Source organism: Salvelinus fontinalis, chromosome 37 (assembly GCF_029448725.1).
Source record: "Salvelinus fontinalis isolate EN_2023a chromosome 37, ASM2944872v1, whole genome shotgun sequence".
Classification (NCBI taxonomy): domain Eukaryota; kingdom Metazoa; phylum Chordata; class Actinopteri; order Salmoniformes; family Salmonidae; genus Salvelinus; species Salvelinus fontinalis.
Genome location: NC_074701.1, coordinates 16057107 through 16076053, shown reverse-complemented (window position 1 = coordinate 16076053; position 18947 = coordinate 16057107). Strand labels below are relative to the sequence as shown.

Here is an 18947-nt window from a genome sequence, read left to right as displayed (position 1 = left end):
GGTTTAAACACGGTTTCCCATCCTTGTTCAATGAACCATAAACAATTAATGAACATGCACCTGTGGAACGGTCATTAAGACACTAACAGCTTACAGATGGTAGGCAATTAAGGTCACAGTTATGAAAACTTAGGACACTAAAGAGGCCTTTCTACTGACTGAAAAACATTAAAAGAAAGATGCCCAGGGTCCCTGCTCATCTGCATGAACATGCCTTGGGCATGCTGCAAGGATACATGAGGACTGCAGATGTGGCCAGGGCAATAAATTGCAATGTCCGTACTGTGAGACGCCTAAGACAGTGCTACAGAGAGACAGGACGGACAACACCTGCACAGGATCGGTACATCTGAACATCACACCTGCGGGACAGGTACAGGATGGCAACAACAACTGCCCGAGTTACACCAGGAACGCACAATCCCTCCATTAGTGCTCAGACTGTCCACAATAGGCTGAGAGAGGCTGGACTGAGGGCTTGTAGGCCTGTTGTAAGGCAGGTCCTCCACAGACATCACCGGCAACAACGTCGCCTATGGGCACAAACCCACCGTCGCTGGACCAGACAGGACTGGCAAAAAGTGCTCTTCACTGACGAGTCGCGGTTATGTCTCACATGGGGTGATGGTCGGATTTGCGTTTATCGTAGAAGGAATGAGCATTACACCGAGGCCTGTACTCTGGAGCGGGATCGATTTGGAGGTGGAGGGTCCGTCATGGTCTGGGTTCTGGTGTGTCACAGCATCATCGGACTGAGCTTGTTGTCATTGCAGGCAATCTCAACGCTGTGCGTTACAGGGAAGACATCCTCCTCCCTCATGTGGTACCCTTCCAGCAGGCTCATCCTGACACGACCCTCCAGCATGACAATGCCACCAGCCATACTGCTCGTTTTGTGCGTGATTTCCTGCAAGACAGGAATGTCAGTGTTCTAAAATGGCCAGCGAAGAGCCTGGATCTCAATCCCATTGAGCACGTCTTGGACCTGTTGGATTGGAGGGTGAAGGCTAGAGCCATTCCCCCCAGAAATGTCCTGGAACTTGCAGGTGCCTTGGTGGAAGAGTGGGGTAACATCTCACAGCAAGAACTGGCAAATCTGCAGTCCATGAGGAGATGCACTGCAGTACTTAATGCAGCTGGTGGCCACACCAAATACTGACTGTTACTTTTGATTTTGACCTCCCCCCTTTGTTCAGGGACACATTATTCCATTTCTGTTAGTCACGTCTGTGGAACTTGTTCAGTTTATGTCTCAGTTGTTGAATCTTGTTTTGTTCATACAAATATTTACACATGTTAAGTTTGCTGAAAATAAACGCAGTTGACAGTGAGAGGACGTTTCTTTTTTTGCTGAGTTTATGTTGTAAGTCATGACTTGTAGTTATATATATCAGTGGCGGTCAGTGCCGTTTATGATGAAGTACAACTTTCTTTTTCATGAGCATGCCCTTATTTCTATTACAGCATGTTGGATGACTGTCATTCATATCCCATTCACCCAGTTCAATATAACATCAATAGGTTTAGGCTACTACATGATACTCAAATTTTTACTATACCCATCATGAGGTTGCTACAACCTAGCATTTGAATGAAAGTTTACAACGTAGGTGCACAGGTCGAGATAAAAATTTGAGATGACAGACATTGACACATTCAATACCGCCTTGCACACTCTTGCCTGCATCTAGCTTATCTAGGGTGTAATCAGTAATTCAACAGTTGCAAACGAGAGTTTCTATTGGACAAATTCAGGTATTTTATCCCCGTTTCGTTTTCTTCCGTTTCAGAAATGTTTTTCAACAGAATCGGCGGAATGAATACACCCTGATCACACAAACATAGTTCACTTTCATAGCAGCCACGTTGTATTAATTCTAGCCTCTATGCACTCTCCCCCTCTCACATTTTCCCTTCGCTTGTGGACTTCAATGAACAACACATCAGCTGTATGTGACCAGGCAAAAAATACTTTCCAAGCCAAACCCCCCCTACCCCGGACGACACTGGGCCAACTATGCGTCGCCCCATGGACCTCCCGGTCACGGCCGGCTGCGACAGAGCCTGGGCTCGAAACCAGAATCTCTGGTGGGACAGCTAGCACTGCGATGTAGCGCCTTAGACCACTGCGCCACCCGGGAGTCCTCTCCTTCATTTTTGAAGAAATTAATTTGTTAAACTGTTCAACTAGTCTTTCTCTCTCTTTGAGCCAACTACTCACCACATTTTATGCAGAACTAACTAGCTGTAGCTTATGCTTTCAGTATTAGATTCTGATCCTTTGATTTGGTGGAAAACATGTCAGTTCATGCTGCAAGAGGTCTGATAGGTTGGAGGACGTCCTCCGGAAGTTGTCATAATTGCTGTGTAAGTCTATGGAATGGGGTGAGAACCAAGAGCCTCCTAGGTTTTGTATTGAAGTCAATGGCTACACCATGGTGCTACCCTACAGAGTGCTGTTGAGGCAGACCTTCATTGCAAAACACTGTGTTTTAATCAATTATTTTGTGACGTGAATATATTTAGTATAGTTTAATCTAAAAAGTTTACTTTTTCAATGTTATCTTTTTTTAAAATAATATGAAATTCAATGAGGATGGTCCTCCCCTTCCTCCTCTGAGGAGCCTCCACTGATAAATATATATATTTAATCTATATATTTTTTAAACGTTTTATTGTTGAACATAAAATACTGTAAAATCTGTTCCAAAGTATTCCCACGCATAATAGAGATATACAGTATGTGATCGTATACAAATGTAAGCAAGGTTTGAAATTATTCTGTTTTAGTCCGTTTTGGGCTTTTTGCTGTCAATTTGCAGTTGACAAATTATTTGTAATTATGTTCAGGCCTCCTGACAATCCGCTCAAGTAAAAATCTGTCCTCGGCTGAATCTAGTTTATGATCCCTGCTATATGCAGTCAGCCATGCATTGAGCGGTCTGTTTGCGAACAGTGATCGAGTTCTATTATAGGCAAAATTATTACTATCCAATCTACTCATCACATTACGAATAGGAGGGTTTCTTACACAAGTCTGCAAATGTGATGATGCATGGAATGCTTTATTATAAAGGTGCATTTTTATGGTCAAAATAAGCTTCCACAAACGTTAAACTTATGCGCCGTCTATGCCATTTCCTAACCTTATCCTCATTCTCCTTACCTGCTACGTTATTTCACCTAACCTGCTGTTAGTTCTCCTAACCTGCTGTGTAAACAGACCATCAATCCCCACATACCATCAGTAGCCTATCGTCACACTCTCATTTAATTAGCTACAGGTGTTGTTTTAGTACGCAAATTCGCACTTTTATAGCACGTGATCTGTCAAATCATAAACGCGTGGTAACAATTAGTAAAGGCCAGTGTGTCCATTGTCTCGGGTAAGGACGTGAAATACAATAGTGTAAGTTATTTCAACATGTTTAGACATATGCCTACTGAAATATTAACTAGAAGCTGTAGGTAGCATATGGCTCACAGACACGACTAGAGCTAATGTTATTAGAGTGAGTTAGCACAGAGAGCCTAGTTGTTTGACTAACGTTACTAGACCATCATTGCGCAGCTGTCTCTAGCAGAAATGTCGACCACTTCTCAGAAGCACAGGGACTTCGTTGGAGAACCCATGGGCGATAAACCGGTGACAGCACTGTCTGGAATTGGCGAGGTCTTGGGAAATAAACTGGAGGAGCAAGGTTTTGACAGAGTAAAGTTTTTTTTTTTTTTTTTTTTTTTTTACAGCGCTTCACATGCTATGCATTCTAGACTAGATTAAAAAAATTACCTCTTAGAATGTTAACGTTAGGTCAAGTATTGTGGAGCTCCTGCACCTTAAGTTGTCAAGGCTTTGGCTTCGTGGCAAATGGGGACTGGTCAATGCACCCCATTGGGTCCCCAGGACAAGGCTTGTTTTGATGATTTTTCCCACTATGGACAGTAGCACCACAGTACTGACCTGCACTTAAGGGCAGGCCCACTGCAACAAAGTAATATGTAGGATAACTGCTGCATCTCCTTCTTAGGCCTTTGTGGTTCTGGGTCAGTATCTGCTGCTGCGGAAGGATGGGGAGTTGTTCACTGAGTGGCTGAAAGACACCAGCGGAGCCAACACCAGGAATGCTACATCCTGCTCCCAGTGCCTGAGAGAGTGGTGTGATTCATTCCTATGAGTCCCTAATGTAACATTTTAAAGATTAGAACATTACTCTGTTTATAGTGGAAATGTCAGTGGCTTGGTTTGTCTGAACAGAATAATTTAATAAAGATGTGGAATCTAAATTGTTTTCTTATATTCAAAATACATATGCCTTCATTACCCCAATTGATTCTGAATTGTACACAGAAACTGACATTTTAGCACAATGTTATATTCAAATACCAAATATGTAATTGGTCATGCTCCTTTAAACTACAGCAGTAGCATGTGCTTTATTACACAACCAACATTCCTTAAGTATAAACCAACCACACCTGCTAAAATAAAGTCAAACATTCAAAAGGCAACTGGTAAAATAAACTACAATTTTGAAAACTTCACAGAAAAACAAGTACAATCACTTTGGGAAAATGGCCTGAGTGTACTTTGCAGCACATAAACACTGGCATGTCATGGCAGCAGCAAGTGAGGTGAAACTGGCAGCTCACTGACTGTGGAGGGACTCTATGTAGTGGAAAGTAGCCCCCAGAGCCCAACTAGTCTCCACTTCATCAATCTTCCTCGCCAGCTGAAAGCACACACAAATCACTTCCTTGACCATTGGATACAGACCCATGGAAATGCATTGATTTCGATTGAATGATAAATGGCATTTCTTTGCATTTGGTTCTCACCTTAAATACTTTTTCTTTGGGAAAACCAAGCTCTTGCAGCATTGTAGAGATGTAGGTTAGATCCAGACAAAGAAAAGGATTCTCTATGGGAGTAACTGTCATTCCGTTGCACACTGGGAGAAATAAATGGTGATTTCTTGCACGTATTCACTAAATTCCAATAATGAAATGTGTGAAAGCAATGAGTCAAGCGTTGATTAAAAGGGATAAGTCAAGTTCATATTCAGTTCAGTAGTAGCGAACCACATACAGTACACAACTGCAGCATGAGGGTGCTGTCTTACCTCTTTTAGCAGTGTCAATGTAATCGCTGACTTTAATAATCCCTCCTGTTTTCTCATCTGAGTGAAAGGGGATATTAGAATAGAACTAAATTAAATTTCTTTATGAAGATATCATTAAACTAAGTAGCATATTCATTTACACCAACTGAAGTGGCAAAAGGTAGGTAGGGTTCCTACCAATAGCGCCCAGATCCACAGCTCTGTCATAGTAGTATGAAAAGGCATAGAATTCAATATCTTTGGCTTCCTCTGCCTTCTTCACCTTCCTATACAGCACCTTCTCCACTTTCCTAAGGCAGGATTCATAAATGGGCTCTCCTGAAACAGAAACAAAACTTAATACACAAAACAATGGTCAGGTTAGGCAATGAATTGTTTATTAAAGGTGCAATATGCAGAAATCCGCCATTTCCTGGTTGCTAAAATTCTAATAGTTCGCCTAATTTCAGTTAGTGACAAAACAAGCAATTGTGTAGAGTATAGAAAATCATTGTACCACCTAAACCGCTGTGAAATATATTTTCAATATAAAACAAAAATATAGTATTTTCAGCTGGTGTACGAAACTAAAAGTCCAAATCAAATCAAATTTTATTAGTCCCCTTTGGCGAATATAACAGGTGTAGACCTTACAGTGAAATGCTTACTTAAAAGCCCCTAACCAACATTGCAAATGTAAAAAAATACGGATAAAAATAAGAGATAAAAGTAACAAGTAATTAAAGAGCAGCAGTAAAATAACAACAATGAGACTATTTTAATTTTACCTTTATTTAACTAGTCAGTTAAGAACAAATTCCTATTTTCAATGACGGCCTAGGAACAGTGGGTTAACCGCCTTGTTCAGGGGAGAACAACAGATTTTTACCTTGTCAGCTCGGGATTTGATCTTGCAACCTTTCGGTTACTAGTCCAACGCTCTAACCACTAGGCTACCTGCCACCAATATACAGGGGGGTACCAATACAGAGTCAATGTGCGGGGGCACCGGTTAGTTGAGGTAGTATGTACATGTAGGTAGAGTAATTAAAGTGACTATGCATAGATGACAACAGAGAGTAGCAGTGGTGTAAAGAGTGGGAGAGGGGAAATGCAAATAGTCTGGGTAGCCATTTGACTAGATGTTCAGGAGTCTTATGGCTTGGGGATAGAAGCTGTTTAGAAGCCTTTTGGACCTAGACTTGGCTCTCCGGTACTGCTTGCCGTGCGGTAGTAGAGAGAACAGTCTATGACTAGGGTGCCTGGAGTCTTTGAACATTTTTAGGGCCTTCCTCTGACACCGCCTGGTATAGAGGTCCTGGATGGCAGGAAGCTTGGCCCCAGTGATGTACTGGGCCGTTCGCACTACCCTCTGTAATGCCTTGCGGTCGGAGGCCAAGCAGTTGCCATACCAGGCAACCAGTCAGGATGCTCTCGATGGTGCAGCTGTAGAAACTTTGGAGGATCTGAGGACCCATGCCAAATCTTTTCAGTCTCCTGAGGGGGAAAAGGTTTTGTCATGCCTTCTTCACGACTGTCTTGGTGTGCTTGGACCATGTTAATTTGTTGGTGATGTGGACACCAAGGAACTTGAAGCTCTCAACCTGCTCCACTGCAGCCCCGTCGATGAGAATGGGGGTGTTCTCGGTCCTCCTTTTCCTGTAGTCCACAATCATCTCCTTTGTCTTGATCACGTTGAGGGAGAGGATGTTGTCCTGGCACCACACGGCCAGGTCTCTGACCTCCTCCTTATAGGCTGTCTCGTCGTTGTCGGTGATCAGGCCTACCACTGTTGTGTCATCTGCAAATTTAATGATGGTGTCAGAGTCATGCCTGGCCGTGCAGTCATGAGTGAACAGGGAGGACAGGAGGGGACTGAGCACGCACCCCTGAGGGGCCCCTGTGTTGAGGATCAGCGTGACGGATGTGTTGTTACCTACCCTTACCACCTGGGGACGGCCCGTCAGGATATCCAGGATCCAGTTGCAGAGGGAGGTGTTTAGTCCCAGGGTCCTTAGCTTATTGATGAGCTTTGAGGGCACTATGGTGTTGAACGCTAAGCTGTAGTCAATGAATAGCATTCTCACATAGGTGTTCCTTTTGTCCAGGTGGGAAAGGGCAGTGTGGAATGCAATAAAGATTGCATTATCTGTGGATCTGTTGGGGCGGTATGCAAATTGGAGTGGGTCTAGGGTTTCTGGGATGATAGTGTTGATGTGAGCCATGACCAGCCTTTCAAAGCACTTTATGGCTACAGACGTGAGTGCTATGGGTTGGTAGTCATCTAGGCAGGTTACATTAGTGTTCTTGGGCACAGGCACTATGGTGGTCTGCTTAAAACATGTTGGTATTACAGACTCGGACAGGGAGAGGTTGAAAATGTCAGTGAAGACACTTTCCAGTTGGTAATCCGTCTGGCCCTGCGGCCTTGTGAATGTTGACCTGTTTAAAGGTCTTACTCACATCGGCTGCGGAGAGCATGATCACACAGTCTTCCAGAACAGCTGGTGCTCTCATGCATGTTTCAGTGTTATTTGCCTCGAAGCGAGCATAGAAGTAGTTTAACTCGTCTAGTAGGCTCGTGTCACTGGGCAGCTCTCGGCTGTGCTTCCCTTGTAGTTTGTAATGGTTTGCAAGCCCTGTATCATCCGACGAGCGTCAGAGCCGGTATAGTACGATTCGATCTTAGTCCTGTATTGACGCATTGCCTGTTTGACGGTTTGTCGGAGAGCATAGCATGATTTCTTACAAGCTTCCGGGTTAGAGTCCCGCTCCTTGAAAGAGGCAGCTCTAGCCTTTAGCTCAGTGCGGATGCTCCCTGTAATCCATGGCTTCTGGTTGGGGTATGTACGTACGGTCACTATGGGGACGATGTCATATATGCACTTATTGATGAAGCTAAAGACTGATGTGGTGTACTCCTCAATGCCATCGGAGGGATCCCGGAGCATATTCCAGTCCTGTAGCTTAGCATCTGCTTCATTTGACCCCTTTTTTATTGATTTAGTCACTGGTGCTTCCTGCTTTAATTTTTGCTTGTAAGCAGGAATCAGGAGGATAGAATTATGGTCAGATTTGCCAAATGGAGGGTGAGGGAGAACTTTGTATGCGTCTCTGTGTGTGGAGTATAGGTGGTCCAGAGTTCTTTTTCCTCTGGTTGCACATTTAACATGTTGATAGAAATTAGGTTAAACAGATTTAAGTTTCCCTGCATTAAAGTCCTCGGCTACTAGGAGCACTGCCTCTGGGTGAGCATTTTCTTGTTTGCTTTTGGCAGAATACAGCTCATTCAATGCTGTCTTAGTGCCAGCCTCTGATTGTGGTGGTATGTAAACAGCTACGAAGTATACAGATGAAAACTCTCTCGGTAGGTAGTGTGGTCTTCAGCTTATCACGAGATACTCTACCTCAGGCGAGAAATAGCTCGAGACTTCCTTAGATATATTGCACCAACTGTTATTTACAAAAATACATAGCCCGCCGTCCCTTGTCATACCAGACGCCGCTGTTCTATCCTGCCGGTACATCGTATAACCAGCCAGCTGTTACAGTTTTTAATGTCCCGTTGGTAGTTTAATCTTCCACGTAACTCGACGATTTTATTCTCCAAGGATTACATGTTTGCTAGCAGAATGGAGGGAAGTGGGGGTTTATTCGATCGCCTACGAATTCTCAGAAGGCAGCCCGCCCTTCGGCCCCTCTTTCTCCGCCTTCTCTTCACGCAGATCACGGGGATCGGGGCCTGTTTCCGAGGAAGCAGTATATCCTTTGCGTCGGGCTCGTCAGAGTCGTGAAAGGAAAAAAGGATTCTGCTAGTCCGTGGTGAGTAATCGCAGTCCTGATGTCTAGAACTTATTTTCGGTCATCAGACGGTAGCAGCAACATTATGTACAAAATAAGTAAACAAATAAGTTACAAACAACGCAAATAAATGAATAAAAAACACAATCAGGGGGCACGTAAAACGTCTGCCTTCTTCTCTCTCTAAAAAGACGCAAAAACAAAACTTAAGATCGGGAATCATAGAAATATCGCACATAGAACAGATTTACCACTTCTTAGACTTACTTTCAATGAGAATGACAGATATATATCTTACATTTCTATGTGAATTTGACAATTGGTATTTAGCATTAGTAATATTATTGTTAAATTAGTTATTAATCCCTTTTTACTGTACCTGCTTTCTGGCCCTTCACAGTATACAGAACTTCTGCATGTTCCCATTGGCCAGAGTAGTCCGGGGCCAAGCAGGGACTTACTAGCTCTGTGCTGCTGCCCTCTACTGTTTAAAATAGAACAGAGAACGCACTTAGAATTTGGACCTGACCAACAAACTGTAGCTCATGTTTTGGTACACATGCAGGATATATCTATCTATATAGATATATGGAAGCTATGGCTGGTGAAGGCTACATCTTTTTTTTAAGAGCTCTTATAAAAATTTAACAATGAACTAATGTGGTGTTGCCGTTTGGCCAACAATTTCCAATATAAGTCAAATGCTGTAAAGGGACACAGCATCTGAAATTGCTGTGCTCCAACATAGGTTTTATGGCTATTTGCCAACATTTGTTGGCACACCAAAAAGCAACCCTATAACCAAAAAAGCATTGAGGGAACATTGAGAATAAATAGATTATACAACAAACAAATGTATCAACAAAGAAATCTGATTAAAATTCAAATGTCTAAAATGCAAATCCCCATGGAGAACTGCATCCGGGGCATTCGACTGATGGCAGTTCTTAAAGCCAGGCATCAACTAAATCACAGCAACAGCTGGCATGCAAGGAATTAATCTTGGTCCATGTTATTAAAAGATTAGATAATGGCTTATTTATCGGGACGGGGAGGGTCTTTAAAGGCAACGATGAAAGCAAATTGAAAAACCACATACAAGGCTGTCCCTCGATTCCTCCCAAGACAGCTAGTCTTGCCGACATCAAGCCTAGACCAAGGTAGCTGTGCAAGACAGAAAGCAGAATCAGTGTGTGACACACAGAAATAAGATTGAGAGAGGTGTGTGTCAGAGTTTGGATAGTCATAGTTTGAACAATGATTGTGCACCGTGCAACATGCAACAAAACTTAGCAGGGTCATACACACTAACCTGAGGACAGAAAGAATACTACAGTTTCAATGCACCTCTCTGAACAACATCGACGAGGGTTGATTTTCAGGAAAGCCAAATACTAAACAACATTTCCCACCAAAGCTGTTTTAGCGCTTTGCCTAATATAAGATATTATTAAGCCAAACATGTAAGAGGGTATTTGAGCGCATATACTGCCATTGACGTTTGTTGTGCTGGGCCAGATCCAGTCGCACACTGCTGGCTGCAAAAGTCTCAAATTCAGAGGCCTTCTAAATTCTAAGACCTTCAAAAGTCAATCAGTTATAAAACAGTTTTGCTTTGAGTTAAAACTTTGCTTTGAATGGGAAGTCATATTTTACAATGCAAGACTCTGTTGCAATCTAGTTAGTTCAAAACTGATTTTAGAGCGCAACAGACAGCAGACGAGGGTTTAAACCAACAACTCTTGCAGTTATGCAAGCACACCACCTGTGCCTTAAGGTTCAGACCTTTTGTCAGAGTCTGCATTACAGGTTACAATAGCACTGCCAATGACAGGCTTTGCATGTGGAAATGTTATATAATGCTAGAGGTCAACCGATTATGATTTTTCAACGCCGATACCAATACCGATTATTGGAGGACCCCCCAAAAAAAGCCGATACCGATTAATCGGCCAATTTATATATATATATATATTTGTAATAATTACAATTACAACAATACTGAATGAACAATGAACACTTTTATTTTAACTTAATATAATACATAAATAAAATCTATTTAGTCTCAAATAAATAATGAAACATGCTCAATTTGGTTTAAATAATGCAAAATCACAGTGTTGGAGAAGAAAGTCAAAGTGCAATATGTGCCATGTAAAAAATCTAACGTTTAAGTTCCTTGCTCAGAACATGAGAACATATGAAAGCTGGTGGTTCAATATTGCCAGTTCTTCAATATTCCCAGTTAAGAAGTTTTATGTTGTAGTTATTATAGGAATTATGACACGTCGACTATTTCTCTCTATACTATTTGTATTTCATATACCTTTGATTATTGGATGTTCTAATAGGCACTTTAGCATTGCCAGCATAATCTCAGGAGTTGATAGGCTTGAAGTCATAAACAGCGCTGTGAAGCAAGCATTGCTAAGAGCTGCTGGAAAACGCAGTAAAGTTTGAATGAATGCTTATGAGCATGCTGCCGCCTACCACCGCTCAGTCAGACTGCTCTATCAAATTGTAGACTTAATTATAATATAATAAACACAGACATTCGAGCCATTAATATGGTCAAAGTCGGAAACTAGCATTTCGAAAACAAAACGTTTATTCTTTCAGTGAAATACGGAACCGTTCCGTATTTTATCGAACGGGCGGCAACTTAAGTCTAAATATTACTGTTACATTACACAACCTTCAATGTTATGTCATAATTCTGGAAAATTCTGGAAAATTAGTTCGCAACGAGCCAAGCGGCCCAAACTGTTGCATATACCCTGACTCTGCGTGCAATGAACGCAAGAGAAGTGACACAATTTCCCTAGTTAATATTGCCTGCTAACATGAATTTCTTTTGACTAAATATGCAGGTTTAAAAAAAAATATACTTCTGTGTATTGATTTTAAGAAAGGCATTGATGTTTATGGTTAGGTACATTCGTGCAACGATTGTGTTATTTTCGCGAATGCACTTTTGTTAAATCATCCCCCGTTTGGCGAAGTAGGCTGTGATTCCATCTTTTTTTTTTACAGGCACCGCATTGATTATATGCAACGCAGGACAAGCTAGTTAACCTAGTAACATCATCAACCATGTGTAGTTAACTAGTAATTATCTGAAGATTGATTGTTTTTTATAAGATAAGTTTAATGCTAGCTAGCAACTTACCTTGGCTCCTTGCTGCACTCGCGTAACAGGTGGTCAGCCTGTCACGCAGTTTCCTCGTGGAGTGCAATGTAATCGGCCATATTCAGCATCCAAAAATGCCGATTACTGATTGTTATGAAAACTTGAAATCGGCCCTAATTAATCGGCCATGCTGATTTTTTTTTTATTATTATTATTTTTATTATTATTATTATTTATTTTTTAAATTATTATTATTATTATTTTATTTATTTTTACCGTTATTTTACCAGGTAAGTTGACTGAGAACACGTTCTCATTTGCAGCAACGACCTGGGGAATAGTTACAGGGGAGAGGAGGGGGATGAATGAGCCAATTGTAAACTGGGGATTATTAGGTGACCATGATGGTTTGAGGGCCAGATTGGGAATTTAGCCAGGACACCGGGGTTAACACCCCTACTCTTACGATAAGTGCCATGGGATCTTTAATGACCTCAGAGAGTCAGGACACCCGTTTAACGTCCCATCCGAAAGACGGCACCCTACACAGGGCAGTCCCCAAGTATGCTGCTTAATCGGTCGACCTCTATATAATGCACCTTTAACTTCACTAGGGTAGGGGGCAGCATTCGGAATTCTGGACTCAGGCCCATGAGCTAGGATATGCATATAATTAGTAGATTTGGATAGAAAACACTCTAACGTTTCCAAAACTGTTAAAATAATGTCTGTGAGTATAACAGAACTGATATGGCAGGCGAAAACCCGAGGAAAATCCAACCAGGAAGTACTATTATTTTGAAAGGCTGTTTTTCCATTGAAAGCCTATCCACCATACAAAGACTTAGGACCCAGTTCACGAGCTCTGTGGCTTCCTCTACACATGGCCAGTCTTTAGGCATTGTTCCAGGCTTTTACTCTGAAAAATGAGGGAGATAGAGCACTTTCAATCAGTGGACAGTGGAAATTTCCAGACATCAGCCATGCGCCTGATCATTTGGCATGTTTCTACTAGCTTTTATTGTACTTTAAAAAAACTTTCCGTCTGGACTTAGTGCACGCGCCTTGTGCATTTGGATTACCGGAAAAACGCGCAAACAAAAAGGAGGTTTTTGGTCATAAAGAGGGACATTATCGAACAAAACTAACATGTATTGTCTAACATGGAGACCTGGGAGTGCCACCAGATGAAGATCATCAAAGGTAAGTGATTAATTTTAATGCTATTTCAGACTTTTGTGACACCTCTCCTTGTTTGGAAAATGGCTGTATGGGTTTCTGTGGCTAGGAGCTGACCTAACATAATCGCAAAGTGTGCTTTCGCCGTAAAGCCTTTTTGAAATCTGACACAGCGGTTGCATTAAGGAGAAGTTTATCTTTATTCGTATGTTTAACACTTGTATCTTTTATCAATGTTTATGATGAATATTTCTGTTATTTGATGTGGCTCTTTGCACTTTCACTGGATGTTTGTTTGAGACAATGCATTTCTGAACATAACACACCAATTTCAAATGAGGTTTGTGGACATAAAGATTAACTTTATCGAACAAAACACACATTTATTGTGTAACATGAAGTCCTGTGAGTTCCATCTGATGAAGATCATCAAAGGTTAGTGATTAATTTAATCGCTATTTCTGACTTTTGTGAGCCCTCTCCTTGGCTGGAAAACGGCTGTATGGTTTTCTGTAACTAGGCGCTGACCTAACATAATTGTTTGGTGTGCTTTCGCCGTAAAGCCTATTTGAAATCGGACACTGTGGTTGGATGTACAATAAGTGTATCTTTAAAATGGTGTATAATACTTGTATGTTTGAGGAATTTTAATTATGGGATTTCTGTTGTTTTGAATTTGGCGCCCTGCACTTTCACTGGCTGTTGTCCCACTTGTACCAGAGAGGTTCAAATGAAAAATAAAGGCAATTCACGAGCACCACAATGCCTACTTCACCCATGGTTTTACAGCACACAGCTTTGACCTACTACAGTAGCTATGTTGGTCTACTGTACTTCTAACAATGTGTAGACAGGTTGCGTAGGGTTCAAACTTTTTCAAACAGCCTATTCAAATAAAATCATTATTTTGGGGGGATATCTGGATAGTCGAAATGCATGTTTTAAAGCGGCAATCAGCAGTAGAAACAATAACAAAGCAGGCTCCCCGCCCCTGTTCGGTAAAAAATGAGGCTAGAGAAATGTAACCACTCTCAAATTCATAGACAGCTATGGATGTAAGGACTGACCATCCAGGATATCAAAATTACAGGTTTAAACATGTTTTAAGGCTATATAGTGTCTGTTTACATTTTATGGATGTAGAAACTGCCCCTTTAAAGAAAAATATGAGTTATTATTTTTTAACCCAAATGGGGACTTGCTTGCTCGACTCAGGAGAGCACTCTGCTTGTTGTTTCAGTACAGAAGGGAGGGGCAGGAGAGAAGAGGCTGGTGTGTCCGACATGGAGAGAGAAAGTAGCCAAACCGACTCACGCAGGTTAGACAAACATATTGCTGTGATAAGTTATCTATCGTCTTATCTGGTAGTGTCGGTCTTGACAGCACGAAATCGATGTAAAGAAGCTAGCTAACAAGGCTAATTTAGGCTATTTGCCTCACTCCCTGTCCTTGTCTACAACAACTCCATTCGTATTAAACAACAGCCTACCTGTTGGTTGATCATTGTAGCCTACTACATCTCATTTTGCCATTTATTCCGTAATTGTAATTCCATTTTGCATTAGAAATCTCCTACTTCACTTGCTACACATGGAGACTCCGACTGTAACGTTAGTGCTGCTTTGATAGACAGACAATAACAAGCTACACAAGCCTTTTCTGTATCAATGTCACATAGATCATTTAATAATTTTTTGGACAAAGCCTTTTCAATAAAATAGGTCTTTATTTTCTTCTAAAAAAATGAATACTCGCAAGTAATCGAATACTAAACTAATGTCACTTCGGATATTCTAATAACTATGCCCTAGGGCTGGACATTATACTGTATTTTACCGGCATTGATGCACGGAATGGTTTGGATTTTTACTTTACCTTGTATAACAGTATTTTAATGTTTGGTTTGTTAAATGTGATATGCAGTGTGTAACGTCCATTTTTATAGTTTACACCGCTACTTGAATCATCCCTCTCCGGTCTCTCCATGCCGCTTTCCACACAGACCTAGCCCTGCCCTGTAACTCAATAATAAAGGTTAAATAAAAGAATATATTAAAAAAGAAGCGCATCGGCTGTTGCTTGACCACGAGACACTTTAGTTCCGTCTGTACGGTCAATGCAGCACATGCAACAATGTTTATGATAATGATATTATTCCCACTTTGCTTCTTAATATACACACACGTGCTCTATAATGACACTATTAGTTTGTGTTTCTTACAGCTAGTTTGTCTTTTCTCAACAAGTTTTAGCTAAATCGTGTTAGCCCCTAATGCTAATCGCTAGTTAGCTGGCTAGCTAGTTACTAAATGTACTGGGTCAGAGCAAACTTAGCTAGCTATACAGTCTTATACCAGTGATGGTGTAGGCCTAAATAAGCATTTATTTTCCCTGGTTGACACATACATGCTCAGCAATTTTTGGCCAATCTCCAACCTTCCATTCTTAAGCAACATTCTGGAGAAATTGGTTTTCAAACAGTTAAATGATTTAAGTGCCAACTTTATTTTAGAAAAATTCCAGTCTGGTTTTCGTGCCCACCACAGCAGAGAGACAGCCTTAGTTAAAGTGGTAAATGATCTCAGAGCCAACACAGATACCAAACAGCTCTCTTGGATTTAAGTGCTGCATTCAACACTGTTGACCATGGTATCCTTCTGGACAGACTGGAGAAGTGGGTTGGCCTCTCCGATCCAGTTTTAAATTGGTTTAGGACCTATTTACCAGTCAAGTTTTTTTGTCACCCGTGATGAACATAACTCAGAGAAGATACATATGTATTGTGGCGTTCCACAAGGTTCAAGTTTGGGTCCGGTACTGTTCAGTTTATATGTGTTACCCCTTGGCAGCGCTATCAGAACGCACAGCATTGATTTTCACTGATACACAACTCGACGGATACATTATTAGGCTGTATTAGGGATTTAAATACCTCCTCCATCTAAATCAATACAAGACCGAGGTTTAAAAAAAACGAGTTGTTATTTTAGATTCTGAACTAAATTTCGATTATCATACATTAGGAATGTTACAAAAAAATATTTTACCAGCTGAGGAACAAATGGTGCGACCGTTTTCGCTCCGGTTGATACAGGGAGACTCATCCGTGCTTTATATTGTATAATTTTTATGTTACCCAAACTCAGTAACATAATTTGATTGCATTCTGTTACTTTTAGATTACTTTCCCCTTAAGAGGCATTAAAAGAAGACAAAAATGTATGTTACCAACTGGACGACATCTATTTCAGGATAAATCCATGTTGCTGGCCATATATGGATGTTACATTTTACTTTATGGGTTGGTGATGTAGGCTTCTTCTAATCCATCGCTTTCTACTACAGATAATATGATTAAATTATCTTTACATTAAAAAGATATCAAGTCTATCAGAATTCCAGTCATTCCAATTAATTTAATACCCCTTGAACTTCAAGAATAGGACTTGGAAATATGAAAGTATAGATAAGCCAAATCGTTTTACCTGAGCATAACCCAAAAACTAACGAATTATTAGCCAGCCCTACTCTGTTGTTTATGATTTTGTTGTCATGGAGGACTGATTGGGCTCATTGATTCGAGTTGAAAAAGAAATGCTGCGCTCATGGAATGAGTACGACTGAAAAGTCCTATTTACATAGAAAAAATGAATGTCATATGCTGTATTTGCTAAAGGTCTATTGTTTACCTTTTTGTTGGTGACACTTTGATATCTTGATAATATGCAACTGTTTAAGGGGCAAATCCACAGATGAAGCAATAACAAAACGGTCGCCCCAACTCTGTTTTGGTAAAAAGCTGAGGGATGGACCTGGAGAAATGTAACCACTCTCAGATTAATTGACAGAGCTATGGATGCAAGGACTGACCATCATTGATATGACAATGATTGTTTGAACCATGTTATGAGGCTATACAGTGTTTGTTTACATTACAATCTTTATAAACATTGGAGAAAAACAAGTTTATATTTTGGGTTCTCATGGAGTGTGACAGTTGAACTAAGCTCATGAGGGATTTCTAAGTTATATTCTTCAAGAATCAATGGATATTGATTTTCTTTATTTTTACTATTTTCTACATTGTAAAATAATAATGAAGATATCAAAACTATGAAATAACACATATGGAATTATGTAGAAACCAAAAAAGTGTTAAACAAATGAAAATATATTTGAGATTCTTCAAATAGACATCCTTTGCCTTGATGACAGCTTTGCACACTCTTGGCATTTTCTCAGCCAGCTTCATGAGGTAGTCACCTGGAATTCATTTCAATTAACAGGTGTGCCTTGTTAAAAGTTACTTTGTGTAATTTCTTTCCTTCTTTATGCCAATCAGTTGTGTTGTGACAAGGTAGGGGGTTATACAGAAGATAGCCCTATTTGGTAAAAGACCAAGTCCATATTATGGCAAGAACAGCTCAAATAAGCAAAGAGAAACAACAGTCCATCATGACTTTAAGACATGAAGGTCAGTCAATACGGAACATTTCATAAACTTGAAGTTTCTTCAAGTGCAGTCACAAAAACCATCAAGCGCAATGATGAAACTGGCTCTCATGAGGACCGCCACAGGAATGGAAGACCCAGACTTACCTCTACTGCAGAGGATAAGTTCATTAGAGTTACCAGCCTCAGAAATTGCAGGCCAAATAAATGTTTCACAGAGTTCAAGGAACAGACACTGTTCAGAGGAGACTGTGTGAATCAGGTCTTTGTGGTCGAATTGCTGCAAAGAAACCACTAATTTAGTCTGTTTTTAGAAAGGTTTGAATCCTAAGCAACCTGTCTACACATTGTTTGAAGTGCAATAGATCATCATAGCTACTGTAGTAGATCAAAGCTGTGTGCTGGAAAACCTTGGTAGAGCATGGGTGAAGTAGGCACTGTGGTGCTCATGTGAATTTCCTTTATTTTTCGGCTTCAGACCAATGCCTACTTCTTACTTAAAACATATATTTTTTTGTTTTAAATAACAATACCTTTACCCCAATTAAATCATGGTAGAGGACAAAATAGACCAGTTTGCAGCTGGATGAACCACACAGCAGGTTTGACATAAAGACAGAACCCACTGGGCACAGACATCAATTCAACGTCTATTCCACATTGGTTCAACGTAATATCATGACCAGCGTGTACCCAGTGGGAAGAGGGCTTTCCAAAGAGCACAACTATCTGTCTCAACACAGTGCATGGTAGTACCTGTGTGAGTAGAGTGTGTGGGTGCTGTTGAACATCTGAAATGATGTCATGTAATCGATGGGTGAGGTCTGGATGGTCTTCTGGAGAGAAGAAAAGATGTAAAACATAAATGATCATTGTGTGGCTGTATAGATTTGCAAGCAAAACATTATTTCTAGATGTAAACGTCAGAATCAAACATGTTTTCTTATATTAACCTTGGCAATTCCTGGGTGACCAGTTACAGCTTATACAACATGTCACACTGTGCTGTTCGACATCAAACCGACAAAAAGGATCTACTCAATAAGGAGAAAAAAACTGCCGCAATCTGCAAACCAATTTCATCCCTAAAGCGTGAACGGCTTGCCGGGAGAGTTTAAACTCTTTGAAAAGCAGTGTAATGACATGGTAAATTGGTCCTCAATCCCTCGTGTACAAGACCTGACCTAGTTAAAGAACAAGAAACCCCCCTCTCATCCAACCTAATGTCCAACAACGTTTATTTACCAGCCCTTTAGGATTAGCGTGGCATTTACAGATTAAGCCCT

General features: G+C 40.8%; 2 protein-coding genes across 12 annotated transcripts in view; one reads left to right on the top strand and one right to left on the bottom strand.

Moving 5' to 3' along the window:
- Window positions 1-3329: 3329 nt before the first annotated feature.
- Window positions 3330-4308, top strand: LOC129836238 (barrier-to-autointegration factor-like protein). Of its 2 annotated transcripts, none has more exons than XM_055902133.1 (3): window positions 3330-3409; window positions 3572-3712; window positions 4029-4308. In XM_055902133.1, exons 2-3 carry the CDS (start codon window positions 3587-3589, stop codon window positions 4173-4175), a joined length of 273 nt encoding a protein of 90 aa, XP_055758108.1. In that variant the 5' UTR covers window positions 3330-3409; window positions 3572-3586; the 3' UTR covers window positions 4176-4308. The 2 variants fall into 2 exon arrangements, with proteins under 2 accessions (XP_055758108.1, XP_055758109.1); XM_055902134.1 differs by having other exon boundaries at window positions 3354-3409; window positions 3585-3712.
- A 62-nt stretch (window positions 4309-4370) lies between these two features.
- LOC129836234 (ectonucleoside triphosphate diphosphohydrolase 6-like) overlaps window positions 4371-18947 on the bottom strand; it is a 36499-nt gene continuing 21922 nt past the window's right edge. For 7 of the 10 annotated variants that reach the window (XM_055902118.1, XM_055902122.1, XM_055902119.1 and 4 more), the window contains 7 exons: window positions 18418-18497; window positions 10000-10064; window positions 9280-9384; window positions 5298-5438; window positions 5121-5177; window positions 4837-4949; window positions 4371-4730 (listed from right to left, as the gene is read on the bottom strand). In XM_055902118.1, coding sequence (XP_055758093.1) covers window positions 4647-4730; window positions 4837-4949; window positions 5121-5177; window positions 5298-5438; window positions 9280-9384; window positions 10000-10064; window positions 18418-18497 — 645 coding nt within the window. In that variant the 3' untranslated portion in view covers window positions 4371-4646. Of the gene's footprint in view, window positions 4731-4836; window positions 4987-5120; window positions 5178-5297; window positions 5456-9279; window positions 9385-9999; window positions 10065-18417; window positions 18498-18947 lie in introns of all 10 variants that reach the window. The other 3 variants (XM_055902127.1, XM_055902126.1, XM_055902125.1) reach the window with 3 other exon arrangements.